Source organism: Mastigoproctus giganteus, chromosome 4, assembly GCF_048544385.1.
Source record: "Mastigoproctus giganteus isolate SK-2022 chromosome 4, ASM4854438v1, whole genome shotgun sequence".
Taxonomy (NCBI): domain Eukaryota; kingdom Metazoa; phylum Arthropoda; class Arachnida; order Uropygi; family Thelyphonidae; genus Mastigoproctus; species Mastigoproctus giganteus.
The window spans coordinates 123,238,494-123,257,934 of record NC_143578.1 but is presented as its reverse complement, the minus strand read 5'-3'; the positions used below and the strand labels follow the sequence as shown (position 1 = coordinate 123,257,934).

At 37.9% G+C, this 19,441-nt stretch overlaps 1 protein-coding gene across 2 annotated transcripts in view; it reads left to right on the top strand.

Moving 5' to 3' along the window:
* The window catches only part of LOC150087037 (aurora kinase C-like), a 237,956-nt gene that overhangs the window by 9,526 nt on the left and 208,989 nt on the right, over positions 1-19,441 (top strand). For both annotated transcript variants that reach the window (XM_090371770.1, XM_090371769.1), the window contains exon 2: positions 9,988-10,036. In XM_090371770.1, coding sequence (XP_090227896.1) covers positions 10,034-10,036 — 3 coding nt within the window. In that variant the 5' untranslated portion in view covers positions 9,988-10,033. The remainder of the gene's footprint in view (positions 1-9,987; positions 10,037-19,441) is intronic.

The window sequence follows — 19,441 nt, the reverse complement described above, 5'->3', positions numbered from 1 at the left end:
TTATGCCTAAATGGATATCAGATGAACTAATTAGACATGCGGCAGAGAAGAAAAATGCATGGGATACATATGAATTAACACGTGACACAGAAGCCAATGACTGATATAAGCTGGTCTGTAATCAAGTCACAAAGGAGGTTAGGCAGGCTAAGGCAGATTACGAGAAATCTTTGGCAAAGGATGCTAAGAAAAACAGTAAAGAGTTTTCTCTTATATAAACTCTAGAAGGAAGGGGATAAATCAGATTGATCCACTTAACATAGATGGTTCGACTATTGATGATCCTGCTCAAGTAGCTGACAGAATGAGTATTTTGCATCAACATTCACACATGACGAGTTATTCAAGGAGGGGAATGCCAGAAGTTTATCAAACTCTAACAGAGAGCTAAGTGATTTTGTACTAACCAAGAGGAAATTGGAGGAGAAATTGTTGAAGTTAAATATAAAACAGGTACCTGGGGGGGTCAGTGGAATCTATCCAGTTATACTGAAGGAGGCAGCGAGGGAAGTTGGCAAACCCTTAGCCATAATTATGAGAGCATCCTTAGATTCAGGGGGGGGGGTCTCCATGGACTGGAGATGTGCAAATGTATCCCCAATTCACAAAGGGGGTTCAGAGGGTGACAAATAATTATAGACCTGTTCTGGGGAAAATAATGGAGTCACTGGTTAAAGAGATGATACTGGATCACCTAGACAAGACAGCAATAATATTTTAGACGCAGCATAGGTTTGTTAAGGGGAAGTCTTGTCTGACCAATTTGATTGGATACTACAATGTGGTCACAAAGGAACTGGATGCAAAAAATAATTATTGATATTGATACTGTTGCACATGGAAGACAGCTGTAAAAATTGGAGCGGTATGGCATTGAGGGCAAGTTGGTGCAATGGATAGAGGGATGGTTCAGTGGGAGACAGCAGAGAGTGGTAATAATTGGACACTGCTCTACATGCACTAATGTTATTAGTGGTGTCCCCCAAGGTTCGGTGCTGGGCCCATTGTTTTTTTGTGTATTTATCAATGATATCAATGAAGGTATTTCAGGCTTAATGTAGAAGTTTGCAGATGATACAAAAGTTTGGCAGGGTTGTTAATGACACTAAAAACAGTATGCTACTGCAACATGATCTAGAAAAGTTAGGCAAATGGGCTGAGAAGTGGCAATTGAAGTTTAACATTGACAAATGCAGAGTACTGCAGATGGATAGCAGTAATCCAAGAGAAATGTACCAACTGTGTGATACTACACTCAGGAAGGTGGAGAATGAAAAAGACCTGGGGGTAATTGTGCAGCCAGATGTGAAGTTCTCTGAGCAGTGCAGATGGGCTGCCTGAGCAGGCCATGGAGTTTTGTCAATGATGTATAGGAATTTTGCTAGCAGAGACAAGGAGGTGATTATCCATTTGTATAAGGCAATGATCAGGCCACACCTTGAGTACTGCGTACAGGTCTGGAGGCTTCATTTTAGGAAGGATATAGAGTTGCTAGAATGAGTACAGAGAAGGGCAACAAGATTGCACCTGCGAGGCAATCCGATTGAGGCGTATAAGGCCTTGAATGGTTTGAGCAGGCTCAATGCTGAGGAGATACTTCTTCTTGCTCAGACTAAGAACCTGAGGGCGTATAGATTCATATTGAGGAAAGATGGTTGTAGAATAGATGTGCGGAAGTTTGCCTCTAGCCAGGGGGTAGTTGATTGCTGGAATAGACTTCCATCTGTTGTTGTGGACGTTAATAGCTTAAATAAATTTAAGACTGAACTAGACAAACATTTGGAGTGACCAAATGGGTGAAATAGGAAGCGTTTTTTTTTTAGCCTGATGCTGTATAAGCTTCCTTTCATGGATTGTATGCCTCAACTAATGGTAATGCTAATATGCCTCTACTAATGTTAATAGGGAATTTTAACTTTCGAAATGTTGATTGGAATTTGTGGGTTGATTACTTGCATGCTAGCAAGACTTCTGTGGATTTGGATGACTGTTTCCTATAGTAGCATGTTAGAGAGGCAACAAGAGGAACAAAATACTCTAGACTGATTATCAGCAGGGATCCTTCATGTAATAAGAATCAGCAGGAAAAGACTCATTGGGTGGCAATGAACCGAGTGTACTAAACTGGAATTTAATTAAAAACATGACTACTGTCAAGGGTAAATGGGAAAGGCTTTTGTGTTCGTAAAGGTGACTACAGAGATCTCAGACAGTTGTTAAATTGTGTGTTGTGGGAGCGGCTGATGACATTACCCACAGGAAATTTTAATGGGAAGTAATCAAAAAAGCCAATATGCATTTCATACCAATAAAGAAATACTGTTCAAGGGTTAGACCTAAATGGATGTCAGATGAACTATTGAGACACATGGTAGAGGAGAAAAGCACATGGGATGCATATAAATTATCAGGTGATACAGAAGCCTATGGTAGATATAAATTAGTCTCTAATCAAGTTCCAGAAGAGATTAGGTAAGTTAAGACAGATTATGAGAAGTCTCTGGCAAAGAATGCAAAGAATAACAGCAAAGACTATGCTTACATTAAAAGTAGAAGTAAAGGGTTGAATCACGTTGGGCTACTTGATGTCTGTGGGTTAACCTTGGTCAGTTTACCTACAAATTAAATAGGTTTGCGGACAAATTGAATAGGAATAATTTTGCATCGACATTCACACGTGGAATTATTTAGGGAAGGGGATGACAGAAGTTTAACAGACTAACGAGGACTTAAATGACTTTGTGATAACTGAAAGGACAGTGAAGGAGAAATTGTTGAGGATGGACATAAAAAAGGCATCGGGGGTGATGGAATCTATCTAATTATATTAAGGGAGGCAATAAAGGAGGTAAGCAAACCCTTAGCCATAATTATGAGAGCATCCTTGGATTCAGGGGAGGTCTCTATGGACTGGAGGTGTGCAAATTTTATCCCAAATCATAAAGGGGTATCAAACGGTGACATGAGTAATTGCAGACCTGTTAGCTTAATGTCTGTTCCAGAGAAAATAATGAAATCACTGGTTAAAGAAGTAATGCAGGACCATTTGGACAGGTATGTAATTATACTGGATTTACTGCATGGATTTGTCATGGGGAATCTTGTCTAACTAATCTTTGAGGTTCCTATGATGCAGTGACCAAAGAACTGGATGCAAAAATGATTTTGACATCATTGGATTTAAGAAAAGCTTTTGATACTGTTGCACATAAAAAGATTACTGTACAAACTGGAGCAATGGGGCCTTAAGAGCAAGTTACTGCAGGCACACTATAGCCATAGCAGCAAATGCGCCAGTAAACAACCATACCACACACACACACACACACAAGTTACTGCTATGGATAAAGGGTTGGTTAAGTGGAAGAAGACAAAGAGTTGTTATCAGTGGGCACTTCTCTTCGTGGACTAATGTTATTAGTAGAGTTCCCCAGTGTTCAGTGCTAGTCTATTGTTTTTTTTTTCATTATTTATCAATTATATTGACGAAGGTATATCAGGCTTAATGGCTAAGTTTGCAGGTGATACAAAGATTGACAGGGTGGTTTAGTCATCAAGGTGAGCTACTGTAACAAGATCTAGGAAACTTGGGTTGATGGGCTGAGAAATGGCATTTGAAGTTTAAGATTGACAAATGCAAGGTACTGCCCATGGGTAGCAATAACCACAGAGTAACTTATCAACAGTGTGGTATTACTCAGGGTAGTGGAGAATGATAAAGACCTGGGGTAATTGTGTAGGTAAATATGATATTCTCTGAGCAGTGCAGACATGCTGCCAGGACAGCTCATGGGGTTTTGTCAAGGATGTACAGAAACTTTGCTAGCAGGGATGGGGAGGAGGTGATTACCATTTGTATAAGCTATGGTTAAGCCATATCTGCCGGCCTCACTTTAGGGAGGATGTAGATGTGCTGGAATGGGTTCAGAGAAGGGCAACCAGACTGGGAAGGGAACAAAAGGGTGCTGTTACCTAGAAAGACTTCTGTTCTGCAAATTGCAGTATCTTGAGACTAGGCACCTGTGGGGAGATCTGATTGAGGTGTTTAAAGCCTTGAATGGATTGAGTAAGCTGAACGTTAGTGGCATTCTTCCACTTGCTGAGACTACACACACGAGGGGACATAAATTCAAGTTCAGGAAGGATGGTTGCAGGATAGATGTGCAGAAGTTTTCCTTCATGGGTTGTTGATTGTTGTAACAGATTGTTTCATCTATTGTTGTGGAAGTGTATTGGTTAGATAAATTCTAGAGGAATAGACAAATTCTTGGAGGTTAAGGATGAGTGAACTGTGTTGGGTTTTTTTTTTTTTGGCTGATTCTACATAAGCTTGCTTTCCTACATCATTTTCCCATACTGCTACTATTACCACTACTACTACCATTACTCTAGCATTTCTTTTCCCCAAGTGCACAACTTTACATTTAGAAGTCATTAGTTAGTATTTTGGAGAAGATAAAGAAAGAAACTACAAAACATCTATCTACAAATATGTCAGTCATATACTGACAAGGTTCTCCTCTCTAGGCAAATGATGTGAATGAAGAATATAAGCATTCTGTCAGCAGCATAACTTTTTGCCACCCAACGAACATAAATGACTTTCACACATAAAGTAGCTTTGCTGGAAATTAGAAAGGCATGTGCAGCCTGGAAATTTATTTATACAATGGGCTGAGGGATGCCTCACATACAGGAATAAAGCTAAAAACTAGGTATCTTATACTATTGGTAAACATTTAATAGTATTATACTTAAATTTTGCAGATAAAACATCTGCTATTGAAATTAGAAAGTCATGTACCCACTTCGGATTTTTTTTAACAGTAACATATCACATAAAGGAATGAAAGTTAGCATTAGCAGAGGCATATGATGCAAGAAAGCAAGCTTATTCAGCATCAGCCAAAAAAAAAAAAAACCCACTCCCATTTCACCCCTCCGTTCGTTCGAAATACCTGTCCAGTTGAGCTTTAAATTTGTTTAGGCTATCAACTTCAACAACAAGTGATGGAAGTCTGTTCCACCAACCAACCACCCGCTGGCCAAAGGCAAATTTCCGCACATCTATCCGACATCCGTCCTTCCTCAATTTGAATTTATGCCCTCTGAGGTGATTATTCTGAGAAAGATGAAGAATCCCATTGGCATTGAGCATGCTCAAACCATTCAAAGCCTTATACACCTCTATCAGATCACCTCGCCGGTGCCTAGTCTCCAAACTCTGTAATTTGCAAAACTTAAGCCTTTCTTCGTAAGAGCAACCCTTTGTTCCATTTACTAATCTTGTTGCCCTTCTCTGTACCCGTTCCAGCAGCTCTACATCCTTCTTGAAATGAGGCCTCCAGACCTGTATACAGTACTCAAGATGTGGCCTTACCATTGCCTTATACAAGGGAATAATCACCTCCTTATCCCTGCTAGAAAAATTCCTGTATATCATTGACAAGACACCATGAGCTACTCTTGCAGCTCGTCTGCACTGCTCAGAGAACTTCATATCTGCCTGCACAATTACCCCCAGGTCCTTTTCATTCTCCACCACTGTCAGTGTAGTACCGCAGAGTTGATACGTTGCTCTGGGGTTACTGTTTCCCATATGCAGCACTTTACATTTGTCGATGTTAAACCTCATTTGCCACCTCTCAGCCCATCTGTTCAACCTTTCCAGATCCTGTTGCAGCAGCATAGCGTCAGTATTGTCCTTAACGACCCTGCCAACCTTTGTATCATCTGCAAACTTGGACATTAAACTTGATATCCCATCATCAATATCATTCATAAACACCGAAAACAATAACGGACCCAACACTGAACCTTGAGGAACTCCACTAATAACATTAGTCCACGTTGAGCAGTGTCCATTGATTACCACTCTCTGTCTTCTGCCACTCAACCATCCCCTTATCCATAGCAGCAATTTGCCTCCAATGCCACACTGCTCCAATTTGTGCAGCAGTCTTCCATGTGCAACAGTATCAAAAGCCTTTCTAAGATCCAAATATATAATATCAAAGTTATTCCCTGCATCCAGTTCTTTTGTGACTACATCATAGTATCCAATCAAATTGGTCAGGCAAGACCTGCCCTTAACAAAACCATGCTGCGTCTGAGCTATAACTGAATTCTTGTCTAGATGATCCTGCAGTGCTTCTTTAACCAGTGCCTCCATTACTTTACCTGGAACAGAAGTTAAACTAACAGGTCTATAATTACTTGTGTCAGCCTTTGATCCTCCAGTCTATGGGTACCTCCCCTGAGTCCAAAGAAGCTCTCATAATTATGGCTAGGGGTTTGCATACTTCCTTTGCTGCCTCCTTTAATATAACTGGATAGATCCCATCCACCCCAGGTGCCTTTTTTATGTTTATCCTCAACAATCTCTCCTCCACTTTCCTCTCAGTTATTACAAAATCATCCAGCTCACTGCCAAAGTTTACTTTACCTACATCATTCTCCTTCCTGAATAACTCCTCATGCGTGAATGTAGATGCAAAATACTCGTTTAGATTGTTAGCCACCTGAGCAGGATCCTCAACTGTTGAACCATCAATATCCAGTGGACCAATCTGATTCATCCCTTTCCTTTTCGAGTTCAAGTATGTAAAGAACTCTTTTCTGTTTTTCTTTGCATCATTTGCCAAGGATTTTTCATAGTCTGCCTTTGCCTGCCTAATCTCCTTTGTGACTTGGTTACAGACCAACTTATATCTATCATAGGCTTCCATGTCACCCATTAATTTGTATGTATCCCATGCATTTTTCTTCTCTGCCACATGTCTCATTAGTTCATCTGACAACCATTTAGGCCTAAACCTTGAACAATATTTCTTAGTTGGTATGTAAAGCCTGGTAGCCTCCAAGATTAGTTCCTTGAATGCTTCCCATTTTGAGTTTGCTGTTGGTAACATCATCAGTTGGTCCCACTGTATAGAATTTAAATACTGTCTCAGACCATCATAGTCGCCTTTACGAAAACAAAAACCCTTCCCTTTACCTCTGATGGTAGTTACCTCCTTGAGTAAATCCCACTTTAACACACTGTGATCACTGCCACCTAGTGGTTCATTTATCTGCAGGTTCTTAATGCATGAAGAATCCCTACTGATAATCAGATCAAGAGTATTGCTCCCTCTTGTTGCCTCACGAACATGCTGATGTAGAAAACAATCATCTAATAAATCCACAAAAGCCTTGCTAGTGTGCGAGTGACCAACCCACAAATTCCAGTCAATATCTGGGAAATTAAAGTCCCCCATTATAAGACTCTCTGACTTACTGGCCCACTCTATTTCCCTGTACAATATCTTATTATACTCATCAGAGTCATTAGGCCTATAGCACACTCCTACTCTCAATTTTGATTTCCCTATGCTTATGTCACACCAAACTGACTCGACACTGCCCTGTCCATCGATGTCGACTGGCTTCACTTCCTTGGACTTTATGTGTTTCTTAATTAATAGCATAACCCCTCCTCCCCTCCTGTCCTGTCTATCCTTTCTATACACATTGTATTCCCCAAATTCCAGTTCCGCATTACTTATATCTGTGTGACACCACGTCTCTGATATCCCAACAATATCTGCCTTTGATGTTTTGAGCAATACCTCAAATTCATCAAATTTATTTACCAAACTCCTAGCATTGGTGTACACGCAGGTATACATGCACCTGTTTCTATTCTTAGCTACCCTAACACAACCCATGTGTTTACTTGTACCGCAATGACTACCAGCAGTCTCTGAAATATCCTGCATCTTGTTTTTCAGACTTCTGCTCATTTCAATAGAAGCAGTGCAAGAATCACTTCCACCTCTGCCACTGGCTACTGTTAATCTATTAGTCCTTGTATCCCCCCCAACTAGCAGTTTTCCGACCCACCTAACACTGCCTCGACAGCATCAGCAAAAATTCTTGCACCCTTTCTATTTAAGTGTATCCCATCCCTGTAGAAGCAATCTCTCCTGTTAACAAGTACAGTCCAGGCTGAAAAAAATTTAAGTTAAAACTTAAATACAAAATAAATGTGATATGATCAACTGATCAAGTAATTATTTCAAAAAAAAACAACAAAACATGTAATATTACATATAAAAAATTGGTTGAATGTTTCTTGAATTGATATCATATTTAGTACTTATAATAGATATATATTTATTTTAATAGTGAGATATGGGAAGATATGAGAAAATAAGAAATAAATATTAGATTTTACCATTAGTTACAGCTGGACCAATCTTATTTGTGACACTCACCCTGAACTTTTTCAGAAGTTCTGATAAGGCACAGAGAATAAGATCTTAGAGTCTTTAATGTCCCTAGTAAATTCATTGTTTAAATACTGGGTGGTTATAAAATGTTTCCCTATTCAGGAGACCCTAATGTCAAAATGGTTAGAGATAGTGCTGTGAAAATCGGTGGGTATATCATTTTGGGTATGGGGAAGCGATTTGTAGAAGGGAAAAAAAATTAGTTCAAATTTCTGCCACCAGGGGAGAAATTTGCACTGTAAACATGAGATGGAATACTTAACTTAGGATTAGATTTTAATATCAGAACTTAGACATCTACAGATATTGTTCTATGTGCATTCCTTCACTTGAGATGACATTTTGAAAACGGAGGACAGCGTGCAACACAGTTTCACATAGCATTCCAAAATGAATGCTGGCTACATGCTATTTAATGCTTGCCTTCAAATCTACAAGCACCTTTCAGGTATCCCCATAACCAGAAATCACAGGGATTGAGATCTGGTGATCAGGCTGGCCAGAACTGTGGAAAGTCTCTAGAAATGATGCAGTCATTTCTGAATGTTGAATGGAGCAGTTCCTTAACTTGTCGACCAACATGGGGAGGGGCACTATCTTGCACAAACACTACAGTCTCCAAGCATTGCCTTTCTTGCAGAGCAGGAATAATGTGATCTCTTAGAAGAGCACAGTACCGTGCACTATTTACCGTACACCTTACAGGGGGCATGAAGTGTAGACTCTTCAAATAAAAATGGTTCGATTATAAACTCTGCTGTGAATCCACACCATACTATAACGTACGGACTTTGTAGTGGTCTTTCATGCAGCAGATGACGGGAAGTTCCCCATATTTGGCAGTTTTGTGCATTTACAGCTCCATGAAGAGTGAAATGTGCCTCATCACACCACTCGAGCCCATGTATTGCCAAGTTCCATACAAGCCAGAAATCGTAGAGCAAAGTCTATTCGTTGTTGCTGATCACAAGACTTTAGTTCTTGCACTACATGAATCTTGTACTGGAACGAGTGTAAAATTATTCAAAGCACTTTATGGACAGTAGACCAAGGAAGGTTCAAGTCTCTTGACAAACCTCTGGCACTCCTGACTAGTAGTGTTTTGCATTCTGACCATTGCACCGCCATTTCATCCACTACCTCCATTCTGATATGTGGTCGTCCCCTGCCTGGAATTACACCTAGCTCCCTGTTTGCTTCGAATTTCTTTATTAGTTTTTGAAGCCCCACTGACATCAAAGGTCCTCTACACAAACCTTTTAAGTTTCTGATATTGACATTCATATAGTGCTGCATTAGCATTACTATTATTCTGGTAGAACAGTTTTACTAAAAGAACATATTCCTTTTTTGTAAGAGCCATAATTGTTATTGACGGTTGCCTTGGTCTTTCTGTTTTTATCTGACAGGATGTCATTTGTGTAAGCAGCTGTCTTGAAGTAAATGACAATTTTTTACATATGTGCAGCGCCGTTTCCCCCTGGTGGTGGAAATTTGAACTAATTTTTTTTTTCTTCTACAGATTGCTTCTCCATACCCTAAATGACATACCTACCAATTTTCACAGCACTGACTCTAACTGTTTTGACATTAGCTTCTCCTGAATACGGAAACTTATTTTATGACCACCCGGTATAATCTGATATGAGCTCATGTTATTTTCATTTCATGATATATATATAAGGTGCATATCTTTAATTTCTGTTTGTTTCAGATGTATATAAATCAGAGTGATTCTGTAATTAAGGTTCGAAGTGGAAATGGTATGTTTTCAAGATTTGTTATTACATATTCATAACTTTAGTTTGGTATAGAAATGTTTTTTTTTTTTTGATTTCTTTTATGATTATCTGCCAAACAAAGGAGTTATTTCTTTGAAATAATTAATAGCTGTTAATATTTTAATGATTATTCTATGTTATAATTAAAATATTATTCAACTGAATGGACTGTTTTAAAACCCTTAATCGGTCCTGCACACTTTTGTTCCATAACTGGTCTGCCTAGGTCAGATTGATCCAGTTCCAATTCAACTAATTAATTTTATAATTTTTACTCTGACTAGTTGTTAACACAACTGTTTTCTTCGATCTTCTCATTTAAAATTTCGTAATCACAATCGGTAATCTCTATTATCATGCAAACAGCAAAAAATATACAATTAAATACATGTATTTAAGCCCTTTTTAATTATTCCCAAGAAAAAGAAGTAGACATTGTCCTTGCTAATTGAATGTACTACCACATTTGTTTGATAATTCTCTGTTTGTTCTGCATGCTTATTGCAGCAAGTCATGTTACAGTGAGCATTAGCCGTGGCATCTGCATGCTGCTTTATCGGGAATAAAAAAAAACAAAAAAAAATCAGCAACCGCTTCTTAGCATAAGAAACATAACCTAAAGAATCACAACAAACTCTTTGAAAAACAAAAACAGAGTACTTCCTTTCTTCAATGTGTATTGCATCATCTAACAAAAATTCAAGGAATTTCTGTTGGAAGCCATATTGGAAACTGGAAAAACCAATGTAAAACTGATAATGCCACATTGCACACTTGATAAAAAAAAGAAGTGTGCATTCTTGAAAATCAGTATAGCACGTTTACTGGATTTGAGGGGTGATTGTTTAATTCGCGAACTGGTGCAAAATTTTGTTTACTGCACAAACTTGCCACAACTGCCACTAGAGGCACTCTCCCTGATCACTACTGAGCAGACTCTGCGTGCATGCCAGTACTTGTCGAGCTAGTTGTTGCTTGAAGTGAGTTTTTAGCCATGTGTCACTGACAATCATTTTGAAGCAAGTATCATGTCGGACATGCAGATTGAACAGTGATATGTGATTTGCTATTGTGTCAGATGGGTCCTAAATGCATCATAAACAGTAAAATAGATGAATGAAGCATGTGATATTGTCTTGGTAGGATGGCCTTATTTAAATGGCACAAGCGATTCAGTGAAAGCCACAAGTCTGTTGCAGATGACCCAAGACCTGGTCAGCCTTTCTCCTCAACAACTCCTGAGAAAATCGCAAAACCCCAGGAAATGTTGGACAGACAAATTACACTTTGTGAATTAGCTGTTAGAATGTCCATTTCATATGAAAGTGCTCACAATATTGTGAACGATCACCTGAAAATGTCACGAATCTGTGCCCGCTGGATTCCACACATTTGACTCCTGTTCAAAAACAGCAAATAGTAGACTTGTGCAAAGGAATGCTTGATCATTTTGAAACACAGGGTCAAAACTTCTTAAATTGAATAGTGACTCGATGAAACTTGGATTTTTCACTATGATCCAGAGACAAAACAACAGTCCAGTGAGTGGAAGAATTCTGATTCACCAAGACCAGACTAAGAAATTTCGAGCTTCTCGTTCGGCTGACAAACAAATGGCTCTTGTGTTTTTTTGGCATAAAAGGCATTCTTATTACACATTTTGTACCTCATGGAACAACTATGAATAAGGAAGCATACTCTGAAGTTTCCAGAGTCAAACTTTGCTGCGCAATTTGTGAGAAATGTCAAGAAATTTTCGGTGTGAAGTGGTTTATCCATCAAGATATTGCCAGGCTCCCATGTGGCCAATATTGTGCAGCCAGTGATCACTGCCATAGGTGCCGAAGTTCTGCCACATCCCCCTTATTCACCTGACTTAGCCCTGTTCAATTTCTTCCTGTTTCTACGTCTGAAGTAAGCTCTGAAAGGAAGTGTTTCATGTCTGACAACAATGCTCACCAGAGCCACAACAGAAGCACTTTGCAGTCTTTCGAAAAATGGTGTGCAAGAAGCATTTAATGCGTGGGTATGATGGTGGCGAAAGTGTGTAAAGTTCATGGGAGAGTATTTTGAGAAGGAGAAATCCACAGAAGATTCAGATGGTGACAATTAAGACCTTGCGCCAGTCTGCAAATGAAGTAATCACCTCTCGTATATTTGATCTAACGAAATTTCAAGAAAATATTTCTATTGATAGATGCGTTATAAACTTTGAAAACTGGTATCAAACTTTGTACTCATCTTACCTTGTGTGCAAAAGAAAGGAAAAAAAGGATGTGCTACTTATAATGGGTTGTTTTTTTTGAAATTTGTATTGTTACAAAATATTTCTTGGTATGCATTTGATGTAATCACAAAATTTCAAGGGGAAAATGCTTGTTTGTATAACGCATGTATAATGCAAGCTGACAAAAATTCACCATAAGAAGTGTCTATATGCTGCTACGACTATTATAAAATCTGAATTTCATGTTCTGAGTTGCAATAAAAAGATATGTCCTTTTGAAAAATATGAAAATCAAAAGAACAATGTATTGTTTTCTTTCAATTGTGTGTTCTGCATCTAACCAAAATTAAAAGAAAATATATCAATTGGACACTACATTATAAATTTCAAACACTATCCTTTGAAATGTATTGTTTTCCTTGAATAAAAATGATCCTTGAATAAAAATGATCCAGTCAGTCAAAAATGGTAGTTTTTGACTGACTGGATGTTTTTGCCATGCACAGATGTTTTATTCTGAAAGTTCCTTGCAGTAAAATCAAGCAATATAACCCATTGTTATACTGAAAGTGATTTCGGTGTGGCATTGGGTAATAATTTCTGCTGTACTTGCCAGCATTCCTCAATGAGATCATCTGAAGACAGTAAAAGAGTTGTTAAGCAGTAATTACAGCCATCTGGACGGCATTCATTGTGTGAAACAACCCTTTCTCAAGTTATAGTTGCAACATAAAATGAAAAAGATAGTAAATTTATTTTTCTAGAGGATGTCTTTTTATTGCAGCTTAGAACATGAAATTCACATGCTTCCTAATAGTTGTAGTAGCAGATGACACTTAATGGTAAATTTTTCCAGTTTTTCCATGATTACATGAGATGCACATCAAGGAAATATTGAAGTATTTTGTAACAATATAAATATAAAAAAAACAACCCGTTATTAGTATCACATCCTTTTTTCCTTTCTTTGTACACAAGGTAAGATGAGTATGAAGTTTGACACCAGTTTTCAAAGTTTATAACGCAGCTATCAATAGAAATGTTTCCTTAAAATTTCGTTAGATCAAATATACATCCAGAAAATGTGCTGTACTGATATTGTTTCCCAAAAACAATTACAAAATGCAGACTTCTTTTTTTATCAAGTGCACAATGTTGGGTTATCAGTTTTACACCAGTTTTTCCAGTTTCCAGTGTGACTTTCAACAGAATTGCCTTGAATTTTTGTTAAAAGATGCAATTCACATTGAAGAAAGGAAATATGGATTTTGTTTTTCAAGAAGAAATTTGTTGTGATTTCTTATGGCAAGAAACAGTTACAGACAATTTTTTTTTTTTTTTTCCCTTTATTCCTGATAAAGCAGCATACAGATGCCATACTGAGTGAACGAAGTTATGGCTGACACTTGCTGCTTATTGTAACATGATTTGCCTTGATAAGTAGCAGAACAAACAGGTAAATTAAACAAGTATAACCATTTAATTAGCAAGGGCAGCGTTTACTTGTTTTTTTTGGAAATAATTAAAAAAGCCTTAAATATGTATGTTTGATTGTACATTTTTGCTGTTTGCTTGATAATAGAGATTCCGGAAATTTGAAATGGGGAAATCAAAGAAAACACTTCTGTTTGCAGCCACTAGTAGTCTCAACTGTGTAGATAGAGCAGAAATTATAGAATTAATTAGTTATTAATTTGAGATAGGTCAGATTTACCACAGGATACCAGTTAATGGGTTGTAGGACCTCCTCTGTTTGAACTCGTAATGTTCAAAAAACAACCAGCAATGTTAAGAGAACTAGGAACATCACCATAATACAGTGAGCTCTGTAATATGTGGCACGTGACCTTTTACATTTGTTTTTGATTGTTGAAGGTGGCATTAATGAAAGTTATTCCAAACTGTTTCCCATTGTGGTGACCTGTTTTAATAATAATAATAAAAAAATTCAAATTGAAAAGTTTTCTCTCATTGCCATCACTGGATGACAACTTTACAAAACTGAACCTCTTTTTCTGAACAACCGGAAAGTATGTGAGATTCGTTTAAAAAAAAAAAGAAAAAAGGGCGAAGGTAAAGAAAGCCAGCACGAGAACGACGAGAAACGTCGGATAACTTACGTGGAAAATTAGTTTCCCAATATGGCACTCTAGCGCTGCTTGCTTGGTAAACAGACGGTAGGTGTTATCGACCTGGAGCAAAGTCAAGAACGATATATTGATTGACAGGTAGGCGTGGCAAACGATGTGCTGATTGGTGCGCGAACACAATGCACGATAACATCGGGTTAGTATCATTTTAGTAGCACTCAGAAGCACTAATGGTAACTTGCCCTAATGAATGCTTTCCATAGTGGTGAAAAAAAAAGGTCAGGTTACCTCCACTAGAACCCCTCCTGAAGTGGAGGGGGGTAACCTAACCTTTTTTTCTTTAGAATCATAGTCATATTTAGAAATACATTCATAAAAAAATAAGTTTTTTTATAACTGTATTTTTATTTTCTTGTTCAATAATATGCCCTAATGGTGAAAAAAGGTCAGGTTACCTCCACTTGAATCCCATGGGAGCTTGAACCCCTCCCGAAGTGGAGGGGGTAACCTGACCTTTTTTCTTTAGAATCATGTGGACTGGCGCATAAATTGTTTATTAACAAAATATTATTTTTTTATTACTGTACTTTTATTTTTAAAGACACTCGTGCGGATACACACGTATCATAACGTCAATCAATACCTCAACAGCTATTCACTATATATATATACAGTCGATTCTGGTTATTTGGGACACATCGACTAGTGCATTTTGGCCCGATTAAGCGGCTGCCCCAGTTATGCAAAGTTTTACGTAAATAGTTAAAAATACAGCATTACGATTGATTTTCTGTACAATCAAATCATTTTAGGATGGACTCATCATAGTAAAATACCATTTATACAATATTTAGTAAGCACCTGTCATTGTGATCACATTTGTGAATTAAAGTTTAATTCTATTAAACAGCGATTATAATTAGCGAAAATAGGAGGAATATTATCTGCAGGCTATAAAAGTAAAGATATACTGTATTAAGTACAAATTTACACTTTATTACCAATTAAAAAAATTAAATGATACGTGATTTCACATATCATTTAGCAAAATAAAATTAAATTTACGCTTACATTCATAGCTTAATTAATACGTATTGTAATATGTACATGCTAACTAGTTGACATTTCTGTTCACTGACATTTGTGGGTGGGGGTTAAAATTTAAAACAGTAAAAAAGATAGGCACACACACAAATCGCAAGTAACACCATATGCGCAAGTGAGAATGGAGTACAGTAATACCCCGAAGTTACGCGATAGGTGGGTCCGACGAAAATCGCTTAAGTCGAATTCACGTAAGTCGGGGTACAACTTTGCATATAAATACATATAAATTTTGTTTAATTGGGATCAAGGACTAACAAAAACACTAATTTAGAAGAAAAATGTTTAATAAAATTGCAGTTCTTTATACTTATTAATACAAAATATGTATTAAAAAATAATGAGTTACGTAAAAAGTTATTTCGATGTCGATGGCTTCATAAAATCTAACAAATTCGTCTGACGACACAGCGCCTTCTTTTTTTCACGCAGAATTTCTTCATAGCAAGCTAATAATTTTTTTATTCCTTGCTTTGTAGCTATAACGCGTTCTTCAATTGAGCTGAGACCTTCTGTCAAGCTTGCAATTGTCGTGTGCTTTTCTGGTGGAACTGGGTCTGAAGTGTCGGATACTTCAGTGATGTTTTGCTCACTCATCTCTATGAGCTCATTCATTGTCAGCTCCTGACTATGTGAATCCAACAGCTCGTTAACATCATCACCATTGACTTCCAAATCTAATTGCCTGGCAAGATTAACAACTTCTCCTATCACATGAGCGACATGATCAGTTTCTGGCGTTGTTTTCGTCTCGGTTTTGAAAAAAAAAAAATGGACAAAGTTACTTCCAGACACCATTCAATGTTTTTTAGTGAATTTCATCCCAAGATTCTTCAATGATTCTTACGGCATCTAAAAGATTGAATTGTTTCCAAAAGTCTTTAACAGATATCTCACTATTTTGTCTCATAGCTTTATTCAGACGTGCAAAACGAACGCCTCGTGTAGTAAGCCTTGAATGTTTTGATGATTCCCTGGTCCATCGGTTGAAGCAAGCTGGTTGTGTTTAGAGGCAAAAACACAACTTTCACATGTGGGTCGAAATTAATTAGGGTGGCAGGAGGGTGACCGGGTGCATTGTCAATAAGCAGCATCACTTTAAATGGAATCTGTTTAGACTTGCAATAACGTTCGACTTCGGGTATGAAATGGTGACCAAACCAGTCCTCAAAAACGGAAGCTGTCACCCAAGCTTTATGATTTGACTTCCAAATCACTGGTAAGCTAATTTTAGATATACACCAAACGAAAAAATCAAGAACGGCGTAACTCCGAGTTCGCGTAAGTCGGGGTAGCGTAAGTTGAGGTATTACTGTAACAAGTTACGAAGCTTAAAAAATAGGAATGAAGAGCAGATTTGGAAAATAAATTTTTTTATATGATTGAAGCACTAACAGAAAAGCCCAATAAACAGGGGACTGCTAATTGTTTTATGGTTGTGACCTCCAAAAATCTGACCCAACCACGTGGTATGGTCGGAGACAATCGTAGGGTAATCTCGAGTGCTGTGGTCACCTGCCCTGATTAAACGGCATGTTGTCCCAATTAATCGAGGTAAATCCTGGTTATTTTCTCAATTGGGTTCTGTTCTTTAAGATTTGTCTCAAATAAACGGCTGCCCCGATTAACCGGTGGCCCAAATAACCGGAATCCATTGTATATATAGAATCTTTCTTTCTTCTCTTATATTATTTCCTAACCTAACGTTTAATGTTAGGTCACTAAATATAAGGAAACCGTTTCTATTATTTCCTAACCTACCATTTAAGGTCAGGTTACGAAATATAACGAAAAATAAAGAAACCTTTTCCTTTTTTTCGTAACCAAACCTAAATCAACAGTATAGTAAAAACACTCATGAACTCCAAAAATTTGCTTTTAATAATGAGAAAAAAACATAAAAATGAACAGAACAAAACTTTCAAAAAATCAACCAACGTTTTATTTTCCCTACAAATTTCTTCCATCTTTAAAAGATTCATCGCTACTATCACCTGTTTACCGTTCATTACAAAACTATTATGCACCGTTCTTTACTCATAAATACACATTATAATGCCAACCAATGACTACACAGTAGCTTGTCCTCTGTCGCTCCCACCACCACCAATCATTTCATTGTTTGCCACACCTACCTGTCAATCAATATATCCTTCTCGATTTCGGCTCCAGACCGATAACACCTACAGTCTGTTTACCGAGTGAGTAGCACTAGAGTTCAGTGTTGGGAAACTAATTTTCCGCGTATGTTATCCGACATTTCTCGTTGTTCTCGTGTTGGCTTTCTTTACCTTAGCCGAAAAAAAGAAAACTGTCTGGCACTGCATTGATAATACACCTGTTAAGATGGGTCTAACAACTGGATTCAAGGGTATTAAAAGAGAAGGTCGGGCACTTTGTCGTAATAGGCTGCCATTATCTTAATTTGTACCCTGAAAAGGGAACTGCCTGCCCAGATGTGAAAGTTGATGAATACTTGGTAGACATTTACTTTTATCATCTAGAGCAGTGGTTTCCAATCTTTTGTCACTCAAGCCACACTTTAAGTTAAAAGACGAATATTAACTGTACACCGAAATAGTGATTGCCATTGAACGCAATGGAATTCTTCCTAATCTCACAGCATACTTGAAAAGGGTCGTCACACACCGTTGGGAACCACTGATTGAGAGAGAGAGATGAACTGAAGGAAAGATGGATTTCAATGATTCCAACTGGTGCATGCCACTTAAGTAAAAAAAAAAATTGTAGCATATGTGTATACACATTGACTGCCTTGGGTTAAATATGTAACTAGACTGGTAAAAAAAAAACTGTGGCGAACTCGGATTTGTTTAAAGAGGTTAGAATTGGTAAGAAAGCAATATGAACATTTTTCAGAGTTACCAAATCAAAAAATACAACAAATGCTGTGGCATTGAGCCATGTTCAAACCAGTTCATGATTCAAGGGTTTTTGAGAAAAATTGATAAACTCAAGAAACTCACTTGCTTTCTTGCATCACATGCCACCACTACTACTATTATGCTCTCTCCAGAACTTTCCCTACAAATTTCTTCCATCTTTAAAAGATTCATCGGTACTATCACCTGTTTACCGTTCATTACAAAACTATTATGCACCGTTCTTTACTCATAAATACACATTATAATCATAGCTTATGCAGCAGCAGCCAAAAAAAAAAAAAAATCACACCATTCCCTCCAAATGCCTGTCCAGTTCCTCCTTAAATTTATTTAACCTATCAACTTCCACAATGACAGATGGAAGTTTGTTCCAGCAATTAACCACCTGCTGGCTAAAGGCAAATTTCCGCACATCTATTCTACATCTGTCTTTTCTTAATTTGAATTTATGCCCCCTTAGGTTCGTAATCTGAACAAGTGGAAGGATCCCATCAGAATTCAGCGTACTCAACCCATTCAAGGCCTTATACAACTCAATCCGATCACCATACAGGTGCCTAGTCTCCAGCCACTGCAATTTGCAGAACTTAAGCTTCTCTTGGTAAGAGAATCCCTTCATTCCCCTTCTCTGTACACATTCAAGCAAATCTACATCCTTCCTAAAATGAGGCCTCCAGACCTGTACGCAGTACTCAAGGCGTGGCCTGACCATTGCCTTATACAGAGGGACAATCACCTCCTTTTCCCTGCTAGCAAAATTCCTATATATCATGACAAAACCCCATGATCCGCCTGGCAGCCTGTCTGCATTGCTCAGAAAACTTCATATCTGACTGCACAATTACTCCCAGATCTTTTTCATTTTCTACCACCTTAAGTATAGTACCACACAGTTGGTACGTTTCTCTGGGGTTACTTCTACCCATATGCAGTACTTTGCATTTGTCAGGGTTAAACTTCAGTTGCAACTTCTTAGCCCACGTGCCCAAATTTTCTAGATCCTGTTGCAGTAGCACACTGCCATTACTGTCATTAACAACCCTGCCAACCTTTGTATCAT